The following is a 25,638-nucleotide window of genomic DNA, read 5'->3' on the forward strand; positions in this document are numbered from 1 at the left end:
GGAGTACACCTCTACCCCGATATAACACGACCCGATATAACATGAATTTGGTATAATGTGGTAAAGCAGCGCTCTGGAGGGCGGGGCTGCACGCTCCAGCGGATCAAAGCAAGTTTGATATAACGCGGTTTCACCTATAATGCGGTAAGATTTTTTGGGCTCCCGAGGACAGTGTTATATCGGGGTAGAGGTGTATATGAAAAGTAGCTGCTTATTTTTGGCTCAGTCCTGTAAAGTGTTAAGCTCTCTGGTTTCAATTCAGTCAAGCAGTTAATGACATGCTTAACTTTAAACCTGAGACTACTCATGTGCTTAAAGTTAGGCGTTTGCCTAAGGATTGCAGGACTGGGCCCAGAGTGCTCAGCACCTTGCAGGATTGAACTCCTAGAATATCTGAAGTTAAAGTAGAGCTTTGAAGATGTTTGTGGGTATCTGGTTGTTCAAAATTCCTACATCTGAAGCAAACAGATTCATTCAAACAGAACTTCTTATCTTACGTTAAGACCATGCCACAGTAAATGTTCATTTCATCAAGCAAAGCTTACTAATTGAGAACGCTTGCCCTCTTATTTTCTAAATAACTGTCAGATGCTACAGCAGATTTTAGGAAATTGGAGAGGGCGAGCATTAGTAGGTGATTTGAATTTAATTTGGAGGTTCTGAATTGAATTACAAGTTTAAACCTATTTTAATTTTAGTTTTAATGTGCTTTTGTGAGCTAGTGTTTAAGACTAAAAAGCACATGGCAATAGATTCCTTCCACAGGAATGACATTAGCAGCGTATGTAGAATTGACAAATTTTGGGCAATTTACTTAAGCTCTCTGTATAATGGAGATACCTACTTGTGCGCGTGGCCCAATTCAATGTGACGTGTGTGTGAGAGAGAAGATGGTAGTGGAGCTGTAGTTCTGACAGGTGGCCTTGTGTGTGTGTGTGGGGGGGGGGGGGGCTGGTAGCCCTGAAATCCTCCTTATCTCAAAATTGTGTAATGTGGATAGACTTTTGGCCAACTGGCTACTTGGCAGCAGGGGTATCCTTGTTTGGCTCTGTGCACTCACTTTCTCGCAGAAGGAGCAAATCATGCTGTCCTATTTATGTGGTCTGTTTGGGCATAGCAATTGTTGGCTTGTTCGTCTTTTTTATTTTAATGTCTATTCTAAATGCAACTGATGCCCAGTATTGTGTGATGCTTGACAATTTGTAGTTAGAGACACAAGAAGAGAAATGTTTTCATTTAATTACTGTGGGATCCATCTTTTAATCTCATCCCTGTCCTCTTCCCTCTCCCCCCCCCCCTCCCCAAACTGCCTCCATTGGTCTCCCATATTGGGTTTTGTGGCATCAGCTGCTTCTACTAAGTACTTGCATGCCAGAACTGCATTGCCTGGTGGCTGTGGCTGTGACTTGGCATTGTTAATGAGGAATTAGCAGCATTTGACAGTTGGCATTCTCTTTGGATGCGTAACTCTCCCCCACCCCATCATTATCTTTCCTAAACTGGGAGAACGAGTCATACTAAACTCAAATGGACATGAATGTCTCAATGTTGTAGGTCTATGAAGGGGGAAGGAAGGAAATGGAAGTCCACTACCTCTCAGGTTTGCTCTCTGAGGATAATAAATCATGGTAAAATCCTGTTCTGTGTTGGCTCAGAGTTCCAGGACTAAATCCAGTGCTGTGTTTGAGGTACTTAAGTGGCTGCTATATCGTCAGCCCAATAAATACAACAGTTGTTCAAGGAAATCTGATAATCGGAGCAAGTTGTAAATGGGCATCTTAAAATTCCTAATAAAATAGGAAGTGCAATGAACGCTGGTGCAGGCTGACATTGCAGGATTAGGGTCTGAATCACGATGTGGAATAGCAAATAAGAATTGCCCCAATATCAATCCTGCTGTGTAACAGAGGAAAAAATGGCTGATGTTTTGTCTTCATCTCTGTGTTTTTCTTTATACAGCTACGAAAACTACAAGTGAGAGAGTGTGCATATAAAAGTCACTGTTCGTTTTGGAACTGTGAATATAATGCACTGTGTGTTTATCAAAATCTGATTATTTCATATTGTAATCTTGAAATTTGTTGAAAGGGAAGGTTATTGTTCTGAATCAGTGGCTTGAAATGAAGTGTAACAAAGTTTTGTACTAAGGGACTGTATCTTGGAATACTAGGAAACAAAATGACCTGTTGAAAGACAAGTAGCAGAAGAGTGTGGAGTACAGTACTTCTTTATTATAGCATAAACTTCTTTAATCACCACTTTATTTCATAAACTTTTTTTTTACATTATATCCGTAACTCTTACCACCACAGAGTTGCTTTGGCGAATATTCCATTTTTTCCCCCCAGTATTGATGACTCCAAAAGCAAATGTGTCAATTAAAATTTTGTTTTGAAAAATCAAAGCACCCATTTAAATTTTGTTAATAAAATGCTTCCCATCTTTATTGGAAAAACAAAACAAATCTCTGCATAGGAATCAAAACGGCACCTGCATCCAGCTGATCTGTCTGTGTGAAAATGGAACTGAATGAGCCAACTTGTTGAAAAATGTAGTGATATTTTTAGTAAAATGTTCACTCTTCCCTCTGGGGTGACTTTTGTGTTCCTCTAATTTAAGATTTTCTGTGAAATTTGATGAAGTGGCCATTTACAATTTTTTAAAAATCTGAAAATTATAATTTTGAAATTGTTTGCTATGGAAAATGGACCACATTTGTCAAATACTTTATAAAACATTTACTAGAGGTGATGATAAAATGCCAAAAAATTCAGCGTTTGAGTAGTTTTGCTTTTTGTTGTATTTCCCACCCCTTTCCAGTACAGGTCTATTCCCAGGCTAATTAAATAGGAGCAGGTTAGAACAATAGTTTCAACGCTGGATCACTTTGACTAGTCTCAGGCAGTGGTAGCTGACAGGAGTACAGTAATTCACATAAGGCACTACTGTATTTTGCCAATATGTAAATACTGGTATAGGGATAATTCCAACACCATGAAGCATTATCAAACCAGCAAACTGCGCACACAATTTCTGCCAATTATTGATACTGAATATTAAGATGACATAGGTTCCAGACAATGGCCTAATTTCCCCTCCAGTGCATTAAAACAAAACAAAACCCATCAGGTACGCATGCTGCAGGTGAGCAGATGCTAAGGTCATGTCTACACTACAAAGTTAAGTTGACTTCACGTAAGTCAACATCGAGCCTCCGATTTAAGCAAGTCGATCTTGCATGTCCATACTACACTCGTGGTGTCGGCCGAGTGCATCGACGCACGGAGCACTGCACTGTGGGTAGCAATCCCACAGTGCACATAGCAGAGTGGAATTTTGGGTTGGGTTTGCAATGCCTTATGGGACCAAAACGTTGGCACGGGTGGTTATAGGAACATGGAGTTAGACTCCCATAATGCATTTACCTCCCTCCCTGAAATCAATAACAAACAAACAAACCAAGCCTTTCTTGTGCCTTTTTTTGTAAGTCTGGGTTACCCGCATGGATGCCATAGCATCATAAGCACGGACCCCGCTCAGCTGTACACTGTTGTTGTGAGCATTACAAACACCTCGCGCCTTATCCTGCAGTATTTACACAGCCGATACAGGAGCCGCCCCGTGGAACAATGTGATGCCATGCAAGCAGCCCGGCTGGAAGACACATAGAGCGGAGCAATTAGCAGTTGCTGACGATAGTCATGCATCACCTTGACACGGTTGAGTGCTGTTTCTGGGTCCAGGAACAAGCACTGATTGGCGGGACCGCATTGTTATGCAGCTATGGGATGACAAGCAGTGGATGCAGAACTTTCAAATGTTTAAGGCCACTTTCCAGGAACTGTTTGAAGAACTTTCCCCACCCTGAAGCGCAGCAACACTAAAATGAGAGCTGCTCTGACAGTGGAGAAGCGAGTGGTGATAGTTCTGTGGAAGCTTGCAACGCTAGACTGCTACCGGTCAGTGGGGCATCAGTTTGGAGTGGGTAAATCTATCATGGGATCTGTTGTGATCCAAGTTTGCAGGGCCATTAACAGACTTCTACTAGGAAGGGTAGTGACTGGGCAATGTGCAGGACACAGTGGATGGTTTTGCTACAATGGGGTTCCCTAACTGCGGTGGGGCAATAGACAGAATGCATATCCCTATCTTGGCACCAGACGACTTTGCCAAAGAGTACAACCAAAGGGGGTACTTCTCAATGGTGTTGCAAGCACTGGTGGATCCGTTTCACCGACATCAATGTGGGATTGTTGGGAAAAGTGCATGACGCATGCATCCTTAGGAACACAGGTCGGTTCAGAAAGCTGCAAGCAGGGACTTTCTTTCCAGATTGCAAAATAACCATTGGTGATGTTGAAATGGCAGTCGTAATCCTGGGAGTCACAGCATACCCCTTGCTGCCATGACTCATGAAGCCGTACACAGACAGCCTGGACAGTGGTAAAGACCGGTTCAACTATAGGCTGAGCAAGTAAAGAATGGTGGTGGAATATGCCTTTGCATGTTTAAAAGGTCGCTGGTGTTGTTTGCTTACCTGGTTAGACCTCAGCGAAAGCAATAACCCCATTGTTGTTGCTGTCTGCTGTGCTCTCCATAATATCTGTGAAACAAAGGGAGAAAAGTTTGTGGGGATGGGGAGTTTAGGCAGATCGCCTGGCAGCCAATTTTGAGCAGCCACACACCAGGGCAATAAGAGCACATCAAGGGGCTCTGCATCTCCACAAGGCTTTGAAAACCAGTTTCAGCAATGAGCCAGAGTAATGTGACACTTACCTATGTTGTTCCTTACCAAACTGTCCCCTCCAGTGCATTTTCTCCCCTGTAAACTCCACCCCCACCAACCACTGTGTGTTGAATGCATAAAGAACTTTTTCTCCTCAATCCGTTAAGTTTTGTGCACACAAACACAGAGGCAGCAAAAAAAAAAAAAGGAAAAAAACCGGGGGGCAAAAGGGCTGATAACATGGGCGGGGGGGTTGGGGGGAAGAAACAAGGAAAGCTTGCTTACAGATGCACTGCACTAACAAACAAAGGTGTGGGAATGGGCACCTTCTGGTCCTTGTATCCTCTCCTGGTGTTGAGTGCAAGGGATACTGAACTTTCCCACTCCACCTCATAGGACATTTCGGGGCGGCAGATGTAGAACTGGGCGATGATGGCAGCAGGTTCAGCATAGGTTGCAGAGGGACTCTAGCATCCAGCTGCCTTTCTTGAACTTCAACCAGACGCCTCAACGTATCTGATTGCTCCTTCATAATCCACAGCATCTCTTCCTGCGTGGCATGCTCATGTTCCCTGCATGCTCTCCTGTCCATGTCCAGGTTCTTTGAGAGTTTAATCCTCCATGCTCCGAGCTCCGTCTCGTCACTCGGAGGCACACATTAACTCACTGAACATGTCCTCCCGAGTCGTCTTTTTCCACCTTCTAATCTGGGAAAGTCTCTATCCCAGTGTGGAGGGTGCGCCGACAGACAAGGTATCAGTTGCAAGGAATACAAAGCACAAGGGTACCATTGACAGTGCATACATTGTTTCTGGTGCAAGGTTAATTTTTTTTTATAACCTCCCTCCCCAATACACTACATTGCAAGCCACAACATAATCACAACCACTGGCTATTGCAAGAGTTGGTTTGCTGCTCCAGCCATGGTGAGTAAGGCCACGAGGCATGGGCGAGAGGTCTTGTGCTGCTGCTTTTGTGAAGAGATCCTTGGGATCGCAGGTTGGAACTTGAGAAAAGCCCCTTGTCCCCTAGCAACCTGGATGGAGCTTGAGGACAGTCACCAGTGTTTAACGCTCCCCAAACACTTTTTACAAAAGTGGCACTGAGTTGGGGGGGAGGGAGACAAACATGAAGCCTCCACTCCCCCCACTTTTTTTTCTTTTCTTTTTCAATGCTGCTTGTAATACATGGTGATCTCTTCCAACCACAACCACGGCACGTTTGGGAAAGCATGGGTGTGTGACCGAGATGTCCCCAAACGGGGGGGTGGATTACTTGTTGAATTGTTTGTGGTTTAAGGGCTAGCGTTCAAAACTTCCCCCTGTTTCCCCAGGTGACCCTACGTGATATCACTCTCCTGAGGATAACAGAGGCAGCAAGGGAGCAGATGCTGTAAGACCTGGTCCTTATGCTGCTATGCTGTGTGCTGCAATTATGCCAGCAGAGTTAATACTGGAGTGGCACGGGAAAGCGTCCTAGCATGGTGGACGAAATAAGGCAGCCCTCCCCAGAAACCTTTTGCAAAGGACCGCAGAGTACTTCCATGAAAGCTTCCTAGAGATCTCCATGGAGGATTCCAGGGCCATCCCCATGCACATAAATGGTCTTTCTTGGCGAGCACCCTCTGTGTAGCTGGAGTGGCCACCGATACCCACTACCCCCCCTTTTTTTTGATCAGATTAAACATAAAAAATAATAGCATGTAACCCCTACAGTTTGATTGGAAATGTGTACTCACCAGTGGTGCCTTCCCCGGCATCATGCTCTGCCACCAGCCGGTCCTTTGAAGGGATGGGCTCTAAGGTTAAAAATAGTTCTTGGCTGTTGGGGATAATGGATCCTCCGCTTGCCTGTATTATATTCTCCTCCTCTTCCTCACCAACCGTGTCCTCCTGGTTGTTGCTCGAGGTCGCCCGGGGCTCCTGGCAGGTATCCATGGAGCGTTTTGGGGTAATGGTGGGGTCGCCACTGAGAATCGCATGCAGCTCCTCATAAAAGCGGCATGTCTGGGGGGCAGAACCAGAATGACTGTTCGCCCCCCTTGTCTTCTGGTACGCTTGCTGAAGCTCCTTTATTTTCATGCGGCACTGTTGGTTGTCCCTGGTGTAGCCCTTCTCCCCCATGCCCTGTGTGATCTTGGCATAGATGTCAGCGTTTCTTCTGCTGGATCGGAGCTCTGCCTGCACAGACTTTTCTCCCCACACAGCAATCAGATCCACCACCTCCTGTGTACTCCATGCTGGAGCGCGTTTGCGTCCTTGAGTCTCCATGATTAGCTGTGCTGGCGAGCTCTCCACGCTGATCAAACAGGAAATGAAAATTCAAAAGTTCCCAGGGGCTTTAACAGAGGAGTGGCTGTTTCCTGTGTACCTGGCTGATGAGCAGTGGAGTTGAAAGAGTTCTCTAGAGCGGTCACAGTGGAGCACTGTGGGACACCTCCTGGAGGCCAATTCATTCAAATTACACAACACAGTGTCTACACTATCCCCATGTCGACCCATGGATGTCGAATCAAGCACTATGCCTCTTGCGGACGTGGAAGTCCACTTTACAGGCCACTTAAGTCGGCGGAAGGGACTCGTAGTGCACATACATTATTAGTTCGACTGAATGTGACTTATGTAGACCTAAGTTTGTAGTGTAGACCAGGCCTAACTCTTTTCCGTAGGTATTGTCATGAAGAACCTGAAGAGCAACTTTTTCAGGTTGGGGGTGGGAGTTATGAGAACGCACACTGGCCCGCCCAGCCCTGTGCTGCCAGCGTGCCCCTTCCACACTGCCCCCTGCCCCGTGCCCTGCCCTTATGCCAGTGTCCTCACCCAGAGACTTCCCCCACAGATCCCTATGCCCAGCACCCCCTGCCTAGAGACCCCTCCCACTGACATCCCACCACAACTGCACAGCACCCTGCACACCATACCCCCTGCCCAGCTCCCCCACCCGCAGATCCCCTACTGTCCAGCACCCCCTTCACAGTCCCACCATCACAGCTGTACAGCGCCCCATATTCCTGAGGGAATTCTGCATCCAATTCTGTGCATAATATTTTAAAATTCAGATTTTTTTTTTTATAATAAATAAACGTGGAAGCTCCACCATGGCAGTGGGGAGCACAGGCCACTGGCTGCATGGAGGTGGGAGAATACCCTGCAGCCTTCCCCCCTCCCCTGGGACAGGGACTTGGCAGTGAAACTGAACCTGACCCTGACACAGCACAAGGGCCAGGCCTGCCACAGAAACACCCTGGGTGTTGTCCCAATACTGTTCAAAGAGGTTGCTTCCAAAAGCAGGTGCTGTTCAAAGAGGGTATTTCCAAAAGAAGGTGCTTGATTCTAAACCCCCCCCCCCCCCCCCCGAGGCCATCAATATGACTGCTCTTCTTTAGTGAGCCCACTTGACAAGTTTGATTGTCCTTGGGTCTGGCTTCCATCCCCTCTCCAACTAGCTGTCTGGAGGTGCTTGCCTTCCACACCTTGCTCGTTCACACCTCATTCATTTAATGTGCCAATTGATTAAGGGAGTGTGGGGAGGGGGAATCTTATTCTACTCCTAGCAAAAAGATATTTTTCTTCTACTTTAACTATCCTTAGGGGCTATAACATTATACCAAGGCTTAACACAAAGTTCTCTATAAGTTTGTCTACATAGGAATCTGATACAAAGTTCCTATATCAAAGGACTTGATACAAAGTTGTATGAAAATAGCTTAATACAGGGTTATATGAAGAGGCATAATACAAAGTCATATGAAAGTTAGAGGTTATATATGGATAGGCTTAATACAAGGTTATATAGAGAGGCATAATAGGAAGTCATGAAAGTTATGTGAAGATGCTTAATACAGAGATTTATCTACAGGGTTCATTTGGGTGGGGGGTCTAGGTGTAGGTGGTTGGGACTCAGTGGGGAGGGTGTCTGGGGGGGCTCACCGGGGTAGTACAGATGCAGGGGAGGCGGGGCTTGTCAGGGTGAGGGTTTGATGGGCCTGCTTAATAGAGGAGCCCCAGCTGCTGCCAAGGGGATCTGCATGCTGGGCCCCCGTTTCCCCTATCCCAGGGATCGGTAACCTTCGGCACATGGCCCACCAGGGTAAGCCCCCTGGCAGGCCAGGCCAGTTTGTTTACTTGCCGCGTCCACAGGTTCGGCCAATTGTGGCTCCCTCTGGCCATGGTTTGCCGCTCCAGGCCAATGGGGGCTGTGAGAAGCCACGGCCAGCACATCCCTCGTCCTGCAGCCCCCCATTTGCCTGGAGCCGCGATCGGCCGAACCTGGCCCAGCCCACCAGGGGGCTTACCCTGGTGGGCCGCGGGCCGAAGGTTGCCGATCCCTGCCCTATCCCCTTCTCTTCCCCATCCCATGCCCCTTCCCCACCACTCCATCTCCTTCCCATCCCACCCCCTTCCTTCCCCACTGCCTCTGTCCCCCTGCCCCATCATGGGCACTCACTGTTGTACAAGATGAAGGATGGTTCCCAGCACACAGAAGGGAGCTCAGCCAGCATTAGGACCTGGAAGGTGGTGTCCAACTGCAAAGTCCCGGGAGCTGAGCAGCACCTTCTTTTTTCAGCCTGGCTGTGCAGCTCTACAGTCAGAGTAGGTATGCTCGTTCCACCCCCTTCCCCAAGGCCCCACCCCTGCCTCTTCTCTGCCTCCTCTCCCCAGGTGAGCATGCTGCAGCTGTGCTCCTCCCCCACCCTCCTGCCGGCAAACAGCTGATCGGCGGCAGGGAGGGGGAGGGCGGGAAGGGAGCAAGCTGTGAGAAGAGACAGGGGAGGGGGAGCTTGGCTGCCCTACTGTAGCAGGAGCCTCAGTGCCAGGAGCACCAAGTTTCTGCCCCCCGCAGGAGAGAGCGGGGGGCGGAGAACAGTGGGCTTGGTCGGGGCCCCCCTGGAGTGTGGGCCCGTCTCCATGGCGCCAGTAGCTCCATGGTAAATCCACTACTGCCTGGAAGGTGTCCAGTCTGAGAAAAAAAACTTACTGAAGCATCTCTGAGGGTGAGATTATCTGTATTCAGTTTGATTAGACATAGATTTGTGCATTTTATTTTATTTTGCTTGGTAACTTCGTTCTGTGTGTTACTACTTGGAACCACTTAAATCCTACTTTCTGTATTTAATAAAATCACTTTTTACTTATTAATTAACTCAGAGTATGTATTAATACCTGGGGGAGCAAACAACTGTGCATATCTCTCTATCAGTGTTATAGAGGGAGAACAATTTATGAGTTTACCCTGCATAAGCTTTATACTGGGTAAAACAGATTTATTTGGGTTTAGACCCCATTGGGAGTTGGGCATCTGAGTGCTAAAGACAAGCACACTTCTGTGAGCTGTTTTCAGGTAAACCTGCAGCTTTGGGGCAAGTGATTCAGACCCTGGGTTTGTGTTGGAGCAGATGGGAGTGTCTGGCTCAGCAAGACAGGGTGCTCGAGTCCTGAGCTGGCAGGGAAAACAGGAGCAGAGGTAGTCTTGGTACATTAGGTGGCAGCTCCCAAGGGGGTTTCTGTGATCCAACCCATCACAGAGATGCTGCTGCTGATGATCTTGGACCCACAAGATATGTACCAAACATCACCATGATATGTTCGTACCCTGATATCCTTTCTCCCATGTATGGCTTCTTTTCTTTACTTAAGCCCTGGTATTGCATGTGCATAAGCAGAGTCTTACACCTGCACAGACTGCATCGACTTTAATGAGGCTCCGGATGCATGGGTGCATTTGCAGGCTTGGGGCCTTATATTATCAGCTGGTTAGGGAAGGGGCCTGTCTCATCACGTGTCATAAATTCCCTAGCATGCGATTAGCACTATGTAAGTGATAATAAATGCTATACCCATAATCCATTTTTGACTGCTGCTTGAAGGTAAGTTCCCACAGCATATGCGTTATATGCGAATCTGTCAGCCCTCATTAGCTAGGAAAGATGGAGCGTTTGAATCTCAGCCAAAACCTAAAGGGGTCAGCTTTTTTTTTTTTTTTTTAAGCTCAAGTGACGTTCTGGACCATCATGGTATCTTCGGTGTCTATTACAAATTTCAGGCTGAGTATGAAGTGTGACTGTTGAATGGATGTTCTACTGGGGTGACAGGGAGAAAATTCTGTGCTAATTTTTATTATATTTTTCAACTTCTCTACAGTGTTCATGATTGTAATATCTGAGTGCCTCATTATCGTTTATTAACCTTCTTGGGGAAATATATTTATAGATTGGGAAACTGAGAAACAGAAAATAAATGATTGCCGTGGTTAGAGCCGGGAACAGAACCTTGATCTTGTGAGCCCAAGTCAGCAGCCTTAAACTCGCCCCCCAGCGTGAGGTACAAGACATGCTGAGGGTCAGTATGGAGGTGTGGAAGAAGCGTATGCAGAGAGACACTGATTGATTGATTCTAGTTGGGTGCTCAAAGTATCTTACTTTTAATGAGCAGTAACAAAGAACAAAACTTATTTGACCACATCAAAAACTTCAGAAGTATGGGGGGGGAGGGGGGAGGTAACTAATGTAGTGTCCTCTGAAACCGTTGTATCAAAGTGACATACTTGTCATATGTGTTTTATAATATACCACTTATATAATCAATTAGAATTATTCAATAACCAGTGCATTTTGAAACTCTCTTTGCAAAAAATTGTCAGGTAAAATAACCCAATTCCTCTTGTATGTATTTTTTTTTTGTTAGTTAGTGAAGCTAGAGAGTCTGCTTCAAAGGATTGATTGTGGCATCACCATACTTCTTTGACATTGCTTTCATCTGTGCAGCATTTGCTCCTGTTTTATCAAATTCAGGGTTAGATCCTCAGCTAGTGTAAATTGGCATAGCTCTGTTGAAATCCATGAAGCTACACCAACTTATTTCAGCTGAAGATCTGGGCCACAGTTTTTGATATTAATTTTATTTTGTAGTGTGAGATGGTGGTGGTGGGAGTGGAGGGAGAGATGGGGCGGAGGAAGCTTCTGTTATTTGTCATATGTCTTCTCTTTCCTCCTTCAAATAACCAATTGGTCTGTGGGGAGGGGTAGGTTGAGACATTTCTGAAAGGATGGAAAGCAAGAAAGACTTCTATCTTTTTCTTATTTCCTAGTCTTTTTTTTTTGCTTCCTGTACTGGAAACATAGATTCCAGTGCTTCAGCTGTTAATCCCAAGGAACCTGGAAGAAACAAACCTTAAAGCACGAGAGGAAAGAATTAGGAGAATAAAAAAAGAGAAGAGTCTTTTACAGCCACGTTCAGCCTAAGGCCAGGTTCCTGGAGGATGGACTTCATATCCCAGTGGAAATTCCCTTGTTGTGCCACTTATCTTATAGTTGATAACCCCCTTCCCTCACTCTTTTCTGTGGTGGATTTTTTTTTTGGGGGGGTGGGGTGGGTGGAGAGGAGATGGTGTTCTATTTGATAGCCAGCTCTTCAATTAGGGACCTGTCTTTCTGTTTGTTCTTGTAAATAAATTCTAGCTTACTTTCTTCATAATAATAATAATAAAAGATCCCAGCCTTCAGAATCTTCCAATATTAGCAAAATAGTGTTGAGGCTCTCGTCTTGTAAGAGTGGCTACTTGAAAGAAGCAAATGGAGGCAGCCTGGATTTATTGAAGCCCAAGCAGTGAAATTAGTTCTTTAAGCTTGGGAATGGCTTCTTGAGGGTCAGCATATCCTAATTAGGTGCCATGACCAGATAGAAGCTTTGGTGTGTCTCAAAAACAGGAAAGTGCCAGTAGTGTAGGCCTCCTTTTGGAAGTCTTGAACTATGCCGGACATTGCTGTCTCTCAAGTGCTGGGAGAAGTAATTGTTTGATTAGGGGTAATGCCGCTGAATAAGAATGGTTAATGAAAAAGGAAGCCAGTGACCACAGGTATTCCGATTACTGTGATACCATTCTAGTGATATGCTGTAGAAGTGCCTCGGTAAACAACAAACTCTTTCCCGGATCTCAGCAGAGATGCCTCTGTTTTGAACCTTTGGTTTGACCTGTTAAGAGATTGGCACAAATGCTTTCTTGAGGAATTGAAGGGAAGCTGGGGGGGTGGGGAGCGAAGCAAGAAAACTAACTTTTTGTGGTTTTGTTTTGTTTTTTTATTTCAGGGTCCACTTACAGTGTGCTGTCCATAATGCCATCTGATTCCGAAAGTAGCAGTTCTCTCAGTAGCATTGGTGAGTAAAGTATTATATGGAAAAGCTTAAAGTGTACGCTTTTCAGTGGGGTATACATTTTCAATAGTCACTATTGGAAGGATGAATGGATCCCTCCGGGTTTTGCATAGTAACAAATGTTGAATGTATGTTGAACTATGAGCGTGAACTGCATATGTCTGCACAATGATAAAGCATATACTCCATTTGTATTGCAGGGACAAACGGTTTTATAGCTAAACGTAATTGCTTAGCAATGAGCAGCCAATAAAATCTGTTTAAAATCATCTGAGTTACATGACATAACTAAGTTTATATATATTAAATGACCATAATAACAGCAATGTTGTTACAATGGTACCTGTGTATTTTAACTTGTAGGTCATAATCAGATATAAAAAAAAAAACCCTGAAAAAGAGAATGAAAAATAGTTTAGCTAAAGTTATCCAACTCTTTAAACTTTGTCCAGTTGCTGCAGAACTTCAGGAGTGACTGTAATATTCCTTTTGTTCTTAATAGGATTGGTTACTTTACTTTCTTGTACGTTTTTAAGAGAGTGGGGGTGAAAATGATATTTAGGAAGTTGGAGGAAGTGAAGTGTGGTCTAAAATAAAAACGAGCTGAAATAGCGAGCTTGGCTACCAGTTTATTCAGCTTTCCATGTACACAAATAAAATGTTTGTGAAATCTGCATAAAAGTGATTAATCTTAAATAGAGGTCATGAACTCCTGCGTTTTAAAGTTCCAGTGTTGCATCAGACATCTGTAGATTTCTCTGACAGCACAAGACAAGTCAGTTGCCTGTTAAAGTTCAACCCAATGTCTAAAGACGTCCTTTAACTCCAACATGCAAGAACAAGATTTCAGTCTTGACTAAAACTATTTACTGAAATAATGGAAAGATGTGACACTGCAAATTGTTTTCAAGACTAAACTTGCATGGTGGCTGCCAGCATATGGAAGCTGTGTACATTTTTATTTTTAAAAAGAAAAACATATATTCAATCTGTTTCTTGGCAAAAGAAACTTTTTAGTACTGTAGATGGACATACTAAATGGTTGGAATAGGATTATTTAAATTTTGCAGTTTTGATAATTTTAATAGAGAAGAGATGAGTGGATTAAAAGTTGTCTTTTGAGAGTATAAAAACATTTTACATCACTCCTTCTCCAGCAGTGCATCCCGGCAAGCTATACATAATGTGCCTTCCATTTTCCTACTACCTGTCTGTCAGGTGCGTATTTTCTGAAAATGCGGGGGAGGGGAGGATTTGTGTGACTGGCCTTGATGCAGCTGCAATCACATCATTTTTTTTTCCATTTCTGTTCTAAATAATTTGTCATCTTGTGATTTATACTGTCATCCAAACCAGGGTATCATCATATGAAAGTGTTTTGTGAAATACAGCTATTTTCCTTTGGAATTACTGTTATTCCAGCCACTAGCTCAGTGCCTACAATAAGAATAACAGAAAAGAGATCTTTGTGATCTTGTTGTAACTCAGTACTATTTTTATTTGGATTTGACTAATGTCACTTTTAAAATAAGTTGCAGAAATTCCATGCTTTAGTGCAGGTTTATAGACTTCAGGTCTTTCCGATATTTTTTGCAGAACTCAGGCTTATGTTAAAAAAAAAATTTTTTTTCTAGCTCTTCTGGATACAAAGATGTACTTCTGCTAAATGTGGACCAATGTAGTCCTGTCATCTAGAGTCTGTAGTTAACCACAAACAGTAGCCCTGAGTCATGAACTGCCACATTTCAATTGTTGTTAACACTGAAACTTAATAGTGGCATCTCATATGCCAACATATTAATTATTTCACTGTTGCTTGCTTTTAACAGAAATAAGCAGCTGTTTTATTTTACCCAATGTGGTTGGATTCATTTGCCAGACGTTTCACAGGAAGTTTCACAAGAATGAGGCTGCAAATGTTAGCTACAAATACTCATATTGTCTATTAAATGTTTTGTGTGTTCACCCTCCCACTGTGGACGGAGTAGAACCCTAATTTATTAGGTAGGAACTGGTAATAACTGGGGGAAGGGGGAATGAAAGAGCTCATGTAGGTAGGAGAATTAAAAAAAAAAAAAAAAGAGGTAAATTAAAGCTAATACGTAAAACAGCTCAGCAGTATAAATAATTAAGGACCCAATCCAAAGCCTGTCGAACTCAATGGGAATCTTTCTGTTGAATTCAATGTACTTTGGAACAGAGTCTTACTTTTAAAAATACAGTGGATTGTTCCTAAATTCTGCAAAATCCAGAGGAAAATTCTTCAGAATGTGACAAGATCTTCCTTACCTATCCAGTGGTCCAAGATATGACCCAGGGTCTTGATGCAGAGTTCTTGCAAACTACTTCCATTTTGACACTAAAGTCCATGTTGCTCTGTGACAATTTGACTTGTGTATTTAGTTAAAGGACACAGACCTCTTCAGGGGATGCCTCGATCCTGTTAAGAATTGGCAATGATGGAACATCTCTTAACATGGACTGAACGCGGTCTATTAAAGATGTTGAACGATCAATATTTGTAGTTTTAGGATTCTTCATAGTTCAGCTTCCTTGAAATAATTTAGTAAGTGTAGTGTATATAGTGCACAGGTAAATGAACTCACTTTGTTGTTTGAAGCTGACACTTGTTAATTCTGCAGCCAGACTGTAGGGCACAACATTCTGTTCATTTATGTAACTGTAATTTGTATCCAGTCACTTTTCCCCCTCTAAGCAGGGAATAATATTTTCATTGTATTCTTATGGAACAGTGGATATTTTTGCCTCTTAATTACCAGCATATAGGAAAAAAAGCTCTTTATGTTTGCAAGTCACCTCACAACTACAGCTAAATTCTTTTAACACTGTTTGATTTGTTGAGTGACGAGCCATCACAACTGAAACTGTTTGCATGCCAGCACCCTGAAGGCTTCATATGGCTTCCTTGAATGGAATCCTAGCGGTTACTAGGGGTATGTCTACACTACGGGATTAATCCGAATTTAGATAATTCGAATTTGGGAAACAGGTTGTATAAATTCGATTGTGCGCGGCCACACTAAGCACATTAATTCGGTTTTTAACCACATTAATTCGGTGGTGTGCGGCCACACTAACCCTAATTCGAATTAACAAAATCAATTTTGGCGCTACTCCGCTCGTCGAGGTGGAGTACAGAAATCGATTTTAAGTGCCCTTTAATTCGAATTAACTGGCTCTGTAGTGTGGACGGGTGAAGGGTTAATTCGGATTAACGCAGCTAAATCCGAATTAAAGTCGTAGTGTAGACCAGGCCTAAGTTGCCACAGTGTTTCAGAAATTACATGTAACAATGTATACTGAAATAAATTTTCACTAATAGAACATTCTGTGCAATGAAACTGACAGATTTTGTATGTGAAATGCTCACAATATGGAAGAAAGGGAAAAGTAATCTGTTAGAAATGTCCTCTGGATGAAATGTAAATCTTCAAACAGATTCACTTTGGTATCAGTTTGGGTGTGTGTGTATGTATGTATATATGTAGGTTTCTTGAATCCACCTGTTTCTCTTTCATGGGGGAAAGAGAGGTTCATCTAGGATCCATTTTTTACAAAATTTTAGTTCCACTCCACTTGATTATGTCAAATAGGGCTCAGAACTGGGAATACTAATTGCTGGAGGCAAATACAGAAGATTTGAGGGCTTCTAATAAGGCCTCAGGGAAGCACGTGAGAGAGAAACCCAAATCCTGCCCCAAGCCACCTAGAAGAGAGATGGTCTAACCTTGGACCCTGCTTGTGGGCTCCATATTTCATAGCAGCCTGTAGCCTAATATGTCTTTTAAATCTGAATCACTTCTCTCTCCCCCCTCATCCCCCCCCTTCCCTGACTGTTGAAATGGAGAAGATTCTTTCTTAGTCTTTCCAGCCCAGAGCATCCTGGCTGCCTTGGGGTGGTGGTATCTGCTGCCCTCCCCTGTCTTCATTAGGTGATCCTGTCCTGAAATAGCTCGAATAAATTGAGACAGAGTAAAACTGAAAAGATTCTTGTTAATTTCACAGCTGCCACAGGATTCTGAATAGCATCAGTGAAACTGATCAGCGTCTTGGGAAAGCTCTGGAACAATCAGCGGATTCAGAAAGAGAGTTCTTCTTTGAGTGATTGCTTATGTGTATTCCACAGTAGGTGTGCGTGCTTGCCATGTGCACCGGTGCCGGAAGTTTTTCCCTTAGCAATACCCGTACTGGGGGAGCACCGCAGCGACCCCTGGAGTGGCGCCTGCATATCGCGCTATAAGGGGAGCGACGCGCTCCCCGCACCCTCAGTTCCTTCTTGCCGCCAGTGAAGGTAGTCAGAACTTTGTGCTCCAGCTCTGCTGCAGCCTTTCTTCTTGACCTTAGTGGTTCCATTCATGGATTGTTTCTTCAGTTGTTAGTGTGTGCTCGGGGCATGCCCCATGCCCCAGGCTTCAAGTCATGCGACTCCTGTCGCCGTTCTATGCCTAGGAGTGACCCGCACACTGAGTGTCTCCGCTGCCTGAGTGAGACTCACATCAGTGACTGTTGTAAGATCTGCAGGTCGTTCAAGCCAAGGACCAAGAAGGAGAGAGACATTAGATTTCGAGCACTCCTGGTGGAGTTGGTGCTGGCCCCAACTCTGGCGCGCCAAACGGACTCGGCACCCGCCGCCGCGTCGTCGGTGCGTAGCGAGGCCCCCTCGACCAGCTGGCACTGGCCTCCCTCCAAGAAACAGGGGAAGGGCCCTACCTCGCAGCGGTGCCGAGACAAGGAAAGAGGGGAGGCTGGTCCCGCGTCGAGCAGCCTGGCGCCATCCGTGCGCGCATCCCTACCGGTACAGATGCCGTCGACACCGGAGGCAATGCAGGCTCTGAAAGTCATTGAGCCTGCCAGTTCTGGGCACACAGTACCAGGGACGGGCCCCTGGTACTGCGGCAAGCCTCCTTTGGGTGCCCACCAACCCTCCTCGGTGGGACACAGTTCCCATTCCGAGGACCCCTCCCCCCACCGCTCGGCGCCACAGCCGATCTTCCTGTAGCTCACGCCCGCCCTTGACGCTGGCCAGGCCATCCGGGTTGCCAGCCGGCCGGGAATCTCGGGGACCCTCGACGCCACCTGCCAGCGAGCGTAGGCACCGAGAGAGGCACCGGGATCACTCCCCTTTGCGGTGCTACTACCGCAGCCGCTCTCGACGGGATAGACGTCGTCGTTCCAGTTCCACTTCCCGCTCGCCTAGACGTCACGCTTGAGACTCCCCCTGCGATGCCTCGGCGCAGAGACACCAGACCTCCCGACGCCGTCATGAGTACCAAAGCAGCACTTCGGGCAGGTACCGTTCCTCGATGTCGAGGTCCAGGTCCCGAGGGAGATGGCGTTGCAGGCACCACCACTCCTACCGCTCTCATGAGACTGTGCACTCGACGGTGACCTCGGCCTCAGCACCCAGCCGCCCATCCTCAGTCCGCGCGGATCAATCGGGGCAGATAGCGCCACCGGGCTCCCAGCTGGGTCAGTGGCAAGGGGTCCCATGGCAAGGGCAGTAGTGCCAATGGGCTCCGTGGCCACAGATGCCTGCCGAGACGGGGGCCCGCTTGGTTGCTGGAGCATCTCAGGCTCCATTGGCCTCGTCCAGCCGTCTAAGAGACAAGCCGGCGGGCCACAAGTCAGCAGATCCGTGCCCGGACTCTGATCTGGGGCTCGACCCTCCGGTACCGACTGAGGTCCGTGGCTCCGTGCGGGCCCTCTCCCCGGCACCGGACGACACCATAACGGCGCCTCCACCTTCAGTCCCACAGGAGGACTTCAAGGTGCACCAAGACCTGCTAAAGCGGGTGGCTTCCAGCCTCCAGCTGGAGGCTGAGGAGATGGAGGGCCCATCCGATTCCCTCTTCAACGTGTTGTCTCCCTTGGCACCGGGCCGCTTGGCTCTGCCCCTGCACCAGGGTATAGCCAACATTTCTAACATCCTGTGGCAAACTCCTGCCTCCTTGGCCCCAATCTCCAAGAAGGCTGAGAGGAAGTACTTTGAGCCGGCCACGGACCACAAATACCTCTATTCCCACCCGGCACCTAACTCGCTTGTGGTAGAGTCGGTGAACCACAGGGAGTGATAGGGCCAGCCCGCACCCACCCCCAAAAATAAGGACGCCAAACAACTGGACTCCTTCAGTAGAAAGCTTTATTCCTCTGCGAGTTTCCAGCTTAGGGTAGCCAACCACCAGGCCTTACTGAGCAGATATGACTTTAACCTTTGGGAGTCTCTGCCTAAGTTTGAGACCCTCCTCCCAGATCAGGACAGGAAGGATTTCAGGGCTCTGGTGGAAGAGGGGGTGACGGCGGCAAATACGGCCCTGCAAGTGGCGTCAGATGCAGCTGACATTGCAGCCTGCTCGATGGCTTCCGCGATTTCCATGCGTAGGGTGTCGTGGCTCCTCTTGTCGGGTCTGTCGTCGGAGGCCCAATCCCTTATGCAAGACCTTCCGTTTGATGGAAAAGCGCTCTTTGCGGACCAGACGGATGTCAGGCTGCATGGGATGAAGGATTACCGTACCACCCTGCAGACCTTGGGCCTCTGCGTCCCTCCAGCTAAGGACAAGGCCAGGCCGCAACTGTCGGCTCAACCTGCGAGGAGCAGATACGAGCCCCCGTATAAGAGACAGAAGGACCAAAAATGCCGGTCTCAGCGGCAGTCCCGCTCTGCCCCGCAGCCTGGAGCCTCTAAGGGCAAGAGGCAGGGAAGAGGCAGTTTTGACTATTTGTGGGGGGCACTGGACCAGTTGCCAGGGAGTCCCCCCGGTTAATAAAGTTTGTGTTCTGCAACCGTTTATATGCCTTCCACGTGGCGTGGTCCTGTATAACATCGGACCAGTGGGTCCTCAGCACCATTTCCAGGGGCTACATGTTGCAGTTCACCTCACCCCCACCAAACCACCCACCCTCCCCGGTAGTCCCGGGGGACCCGGAGCATGCCCTCCTCCTAGGTCAGGAGGTGGACCGTCTACTGCACCTGGGGGGTGGTGGAAAGAGTACCAGTAGAATTCCAAGGCAAACTCCTGGTACTTCCTGATCCCAAAGGCCAAAGGGGGCCTCAGGCCCATCCTGGACCTCCGGGGCCTAAACCGTTTTTTGGCCCGCTCCAAGTTCCGCATGGTGTCCCTGGCCTCTATTATCCCCCCCCTGGACCCGGGGGACTGGTATGCATCCCTGGACCTCCAGGACGCATACTTTCACATCCATATTTTCGAGGGGCACAGGCGCTTTCTTCGCTTCCTAGTAGGGTTAGACCACTATCAGTTTGTGGTCCTCCCTTTTGGCCTAGCCACAGCATACAGGGTTTTTACGAAGTGTATGGCCGTGGTAGCGACCTACCTCAGGTGGGAGGGGGGGTCCAGATCTTCCCATACCTGGACGATTGGCTTCTCAAGGGCGACTCGCATTCTGAGGTAAAGACCCACGTGGGATTGCTCCTCTCGACATGTGCTGGTCTCGGCCTAGTGGTGAACGAGACCAGATCAACCTTAGTTCCATTTCAGCGCATAGAGTTCATTGGAGCGCTACTGGACTCCTCGAGGGCCACAGCCTCTCTCCCCCTAGACAGGTTCAAGGCACTGAGAGATCTCATTGCCTCGGTCACAGCCTTCCCGGTGACGACGGCGAGAGCGTGCCTTTGAATTCTGGGCCACATGGCGGCATGTACGTACATGGTCCGCCATGCCAGACTCCGAATGAGGCCCCTCCAGCTCTGGCTAGCCTCCCAATTCTCTCAGGTCTGGGACGGGCTGGACAAGATCCTCACGGTTCCGTCCCCGATACTGGCTTCCCTTCAATGTTGGTCTTATCCGAGCAATATGCTGCAAGGGATTCCCTTTCGGTATGCCAGCCTTTCCGTACGCTAGACCCCCCGTGCCACAATGGGACCTAAACCCGGTTTTGTCCCGACTCACGGGGCCTCCCTTTGAACCCCTGGCCACATGTTCCTGGTCTCACCTCTCGTAGAAGGTGGTCTTCCTTGTAGCGATCACGTCGGCCCGATGCGTCTCGGAACTTAGGGCCTTGACCTCGGAACCCCCCTATACAGTCTTCCACAGGGATAAAGTCCGGCGTTCCTCCTGAAGGTGGTCTCCGCCTTCCATATGCAGGGCCGGCTCTAGGATTTTTGCCGCCCAAAGCGAAAACAATTTTGGCCGCCCCTCCAACCCCGTTTTTTAATTACCCCACCCCCGGCCCCGCCTGAACTCCGCCCCTTCCCTGCCTCCTCCCTCCCAGGCTTGAGAGCCTGGGAGGGAGGGCGAGTAGCGGTGTGCGAGCGGCAGCAGCAGCGGAGGTGAGCTAGGGCGGCCGGGGCACATTTTTAGGGGCGGCATTCTGGCGCCGGCCATGCCGCCCCTAAAAATGTGCCGCCCCAAGCACCAGCTTGTTTTGCTGGTGCCTAGAGCCGGCCCTGTCCATATGGAACAGAGCATCTTCCTCCCCGTGCTCTGTCCTAAGCCTCATTCCTCTAGCTAGGAGCGCCGCCTCCACACACTTGATGTGCGTAGGGCACTGGCCTTTTACCTGTATCAGACCAAACCATTCCGGAAATCCTCGCAGCTCTTTATTGCCTCAGCCGAGCGGGTGAAGGGGCAACCTATCTCCACCCAGCGTCTTTCCCGCTGGATCACCTCGTGTATACGCACGTGTTACGATCTGGCAGGGGTTTCCCCACCACCGATCGTTAGGGCACACTCTACGAGGGCTCAGGCCTCATCAGCTGCCTACATAGCCCATGTCCCTGTCTAAGACATTTGTAGGGCAGCCACTTGGGCCTCAGTTCACACATTTACTTCACATTACACGATTGTCGCCCAGTCTAGGGACGACGCCGGGTTCGGCAGAGCAGTACTCCGTCCCGGTCTATCGTGAACTCCTACCCACCTCCAACAGATATTGCTTGGAATCACCTACTGTGGAATACACATGAGCAATCACTCGAAGAAGAAAGGACAGTTACCTGTTCCGTAACTGGCGTTCTTCGAGATGTGTTGCTCATGTCTACTCCACACCCCGCCCTCCTTCCCCTCTGTCGGAGTTGTCCGGCAAGAAGGAACCGAGGGTGGGGGGAGCGTGTGGCTCCCCTTATAGCGCGATATGCAGGCGCCACTCCAGGGGTCGCCGCCACACTTCCCCACTACGGGTACTGCTAAGGGAAAAACTTCCGGCACTGGTGCACGTAGCAAACACGCACACCTACTGTGGAATAGACACGAGCAACACATCTCGAAGAACACCAGTTATGGAACAGGTAACTGTCCTTTCATATTTCGAAGGCTATTGTATCAATGTAATTTCATTTTGGAAAACGGAAGTTTAGACTGCAGAAAGTTGTAGCTTAGATTTGTTATCCTTTCCCCACTCGTCAGGGAAAGCTACTCACCAGCTGGGGCGAGTAGGTGAGTTTAATGTTCAGGCCCTGATATCAAATAATAAAAACAGAATTGTCTTGGCACCTGTCCTCCGGTTTAATCTTCTTTAATAGTGGTAGGTAGCTCCTGTCCAGGACAGCTTTATGTATGAAAATATTGTTGTATCCACTCTTTTATAAGTCATGATGATGTTAGTATAAATATTCTGCATAAGCACTTTGGGGCAGGGATTGTCTTTTTTGGTGAGACTTCATACAGTGTCTAGCATATGGTCCTGGTTGATGACTGGGGTTTATTGTAATATTAATTATGTGCATTGCAGTAGCACCAATCTGTGTGCAAATGGAACAGAGCTGGTAATTGCTGAGTCCTGCTGTGTATCTCTGGAAACGGCATGAACGGGTTGTGGGGAAATACCTGGTGGGGAGAAGAGAGAGAACCATAAATAACTTGGTATATAAATGTATATACTCTGCAATCTTGGTCACCAGTACTGACTGCAAATTTCAGCCCTTCCTCCTTTTTGTCAGGAATATGGTAGCAAAGCTCTACAAATCAATTTTATGTCCTTATATGCCTCCTGAAAGAGCTGCCTCTTCATTCTTCTCAGTTATTCATCTGCAGTTGCTGCCCGTTGGCTCTCTCCTGCCCCTGGCAGATGTCCCTTCACTGAGAACATGTCTTTCCTCTACCACAGATTTCTGTTTTATTTCGGGTTTGTTGCTTAGTAATTAGCTGGGTTTTGTTTGTTTTTAATTTACTTAAGGGAGGAGAATAGTGGTTATTTCTTCCAGGAGACTTGGGGAAGGACAATGGGCATTCTGGATGGACAACAAACTGAGGGGAGGGGGAAGGCATTTGGTGCTCTGTGAAGCAGGACTCCATAGGGATTAAGAATAGGCTATTTCTGCTGTACCTGGTGCCCTAAACTACCTTCCATTCTATAATGATGCATGCTATGTCACTTTGTATCCAGGCCATGAGCAGCCTGCCAGGCACTGGGAATCCTCAGCAGAGGAGAAGCCTTCAGTGAGATTTTTCAGAGGAACAGCAGGACCTGGAGGAGAAGAAGGAGAATTATCTAAATTTACAAGATGCCTGTCACCTTGATATCTAAGTGCAGAACTAAGTTTGAAGAAGAAAAATATATCCATTCCTCTGGGGTTACAGGGATGTGTGCGTTTATATGTACAAGGCTTTTTCTTTTAATTAGTTTTTATTTATGGGCAGTATTCCTGGGGAAACGCCTACCGAAAAAGAACTTTGATCTGCACATAGACTTAAACTGATCTCTTTTGACAAGGAGTCCAAAAGCCTGGGTCCTGCTGCCTAGAATGCTCTGCCCTCAGTTGCTGGTAGTCTTACCCAGGGTGTCTCCTGCTGTGTTGTCCTTGAAGAGAGTAGCTATGTTGCAAGGTTATGGAGGATGAGGCAGCCTGATCCCAGTCTGTTAAGGGCTTTGGAGATAAGGACCAGGATTTTTAATTCCGCAACTGAATGAATTGGAGGCAGTGGCTTTTAGGAAGCACAGGTATGAGGTGTTCACATTGCTGCTTATGAGACACACTACGACATGCTTCATCAACGTCAGCTGCTTTGGTTGCATTCAGCCCCAGGTAGAGTGAGCTGCAGTAATCTAACCTGGAGGAGATGAAAGCAGGGATTGCTATGGCTAGGTCATTGGCACTGTGGGAGTCTGCATGTCTAGAAGTAGCAATGAGTCTAGCATGATCCTAAAGCTCCACAACCCTTCGACGATCTGGGGTCTGATGTCCTCAAGCATTGGAGAGGAACAGAGCATTAGCAAATTGCCTCATTTCCCCATCCCTTTCTTCCTTCAGTGAACCATGAAATCAGGTAATGTAGCTGTTGTAGTTTGGGAATGGTGTGCCTGGTTTGTAAGTACACATTAGCTCAGAGGTGGGCAAACTACAGGCCGCGGGCCACATCCGGCCCATGGGACTGTCCTGCCCGGCCCTTGAGCTCCTGGCCTGGGAGGCCTCCCCCGCTGTCCCCCCTCCCCCGCAGCCTCAGTGCGCCGTGCTGCCAGCGCTCTGGCCCACTACTCCTGCTGGGCAGCGCGGGCGGCGGGGCTGCGAGCTCCTGCTGCTCTGAGCAGCATGGTAAGAGGGCGGGGAGCGGGGGGGTTGGATAAGGGGCAGGGGGTCCCGGGGGCGGTCAGGGGACAGGGAGCAGGGGACGGTTGGATAGGCGTGGGAGTCCAAGTGGGGCTCTCAGGGGGCGGGGGTGTGGATAGGAGTCGGGGCAGTCAGGAGACAGGGAGCGGGGGGGTTGGATAGGGGCTGGGGTCCCGGGAGGGGGCGGTCAGGGGACAAGGAGCATGGGGGTTGGATGGGTCAGGGGTTCCGAGGGGGGCAGTCAGGGGGCAGGAAGTAGTAGGGGGCAGCTAGGTGGCGGGGACAAGACTGTTTGGGGAGGCACAGCTCTCCCTACCTAGCCCTCCATACAGTTTTGCAACCCTGATGTGGCCCTCGGGCCAAAAAGTTTGCCCACCCCTGCATTAGCTTATTCAGAAAGCTAGGAACCTGAGTACTTGTATTTTGACTTTTTACAAGGTTTGGACTATTTTCTGGAATTTGTCAAAATTGCCTGTGTCTTTTCCATGTTAATTCTGTAATCCAGATTAGACAAATGCTTGATAACTGCTACCCTTTTGCAATAGGCCTTTGGCATCACTGGCCTTCAGGGTAAAATGCAAAAAACATGAACTTTTATCTGAGCGGCTTGGTCAGTGTGTACCAGGGTTTCTGTTTCCCCACTGAAGCACATAAATAGCTGGGGCTTTGGAGAGAGCCAATTTATGTATAATATTTCTGGGAAATAGTTCAAGAATTGTCCCCCCGCCCCCTTATGTTTATATATTGATATACGCATGAGTTAAATTGCAGTTTTACAGTCTGCCCTAAGTGAAGGGCAGCACATCATTCTGGTGTCCCTGGAGCAGAGCACAGACTGAATTGTGACTCATAATAATTCAGGACCTGCCTATCTCTAGCTCTATAATTAGCTGCCTCAGCCCTTTTCCTGGCACAGATTACCTTTCCCTCCATGTCGGCTTGGCTGTGCTGGTAGTGCCTTAGGAATGGGGCAGGAGCCAAGGCTCCAACTACTTCTCCACCTTGCCTGCATGTTCTCCTGCCAAGCTGTGCAGAGTGGGAATTAGCAACTGGGCAGCTGTTGTTCTCCCACTTGCACTGCTACCAGCAATATGGGTAGCACACTTAGGGGAGGAATGGGTGCTCCATATTGCCCCTTTCCTTCCCCTGTGTGCAGCAAGGGTCACAGTCTGGCTGTGCGTGTGTGTGAGTAGAATATATACAAAATTTACTTGTGTAGTTCTGCTACTGTCACTAATCCC

The 25,638-nt window shown here is 47.6% G+C and overlaps 1 protein-coding gene across 1 annotated transcript in view; it reads left to right on the forward strand.

The window, feature by feature from the left end:
* The window catches only part of LOC113405123 (disks large homolog 5-like), a 205,278-nt gene that overhangs the window by 69,797 nt on the left and 109,843 nt on the right, over nucleotides 1-25,638 (forward strand). The window contains exon 2 of the mRNA XM_026653713.1: nucleotides 12,811-12,879. Coding sequence (XP_026509498.1) covers nucleotides 12,811-12,879 — 69 coding nt within the window. The remainder of the gene's footprint in view (nucleotides 1-12,810; nucleotides 12,880-25,638) is intronic.

The sequence above is a fragment of the Terrapene carolina genome, unplaced genomic scaffold (assembly GCF_002925995.2).
Source record: "Terrapene carolina triunguis isolate 2854851 unplaced genomic scaffold, T_m_triunguis-2.0 Scaffold147, whole genome shotgun sequence".
Lineage (NCBI taxonomy): Eukaryota > Metazoa > Chordata > Testudines > Emydidae > Terrapene > Terrapene triunguis.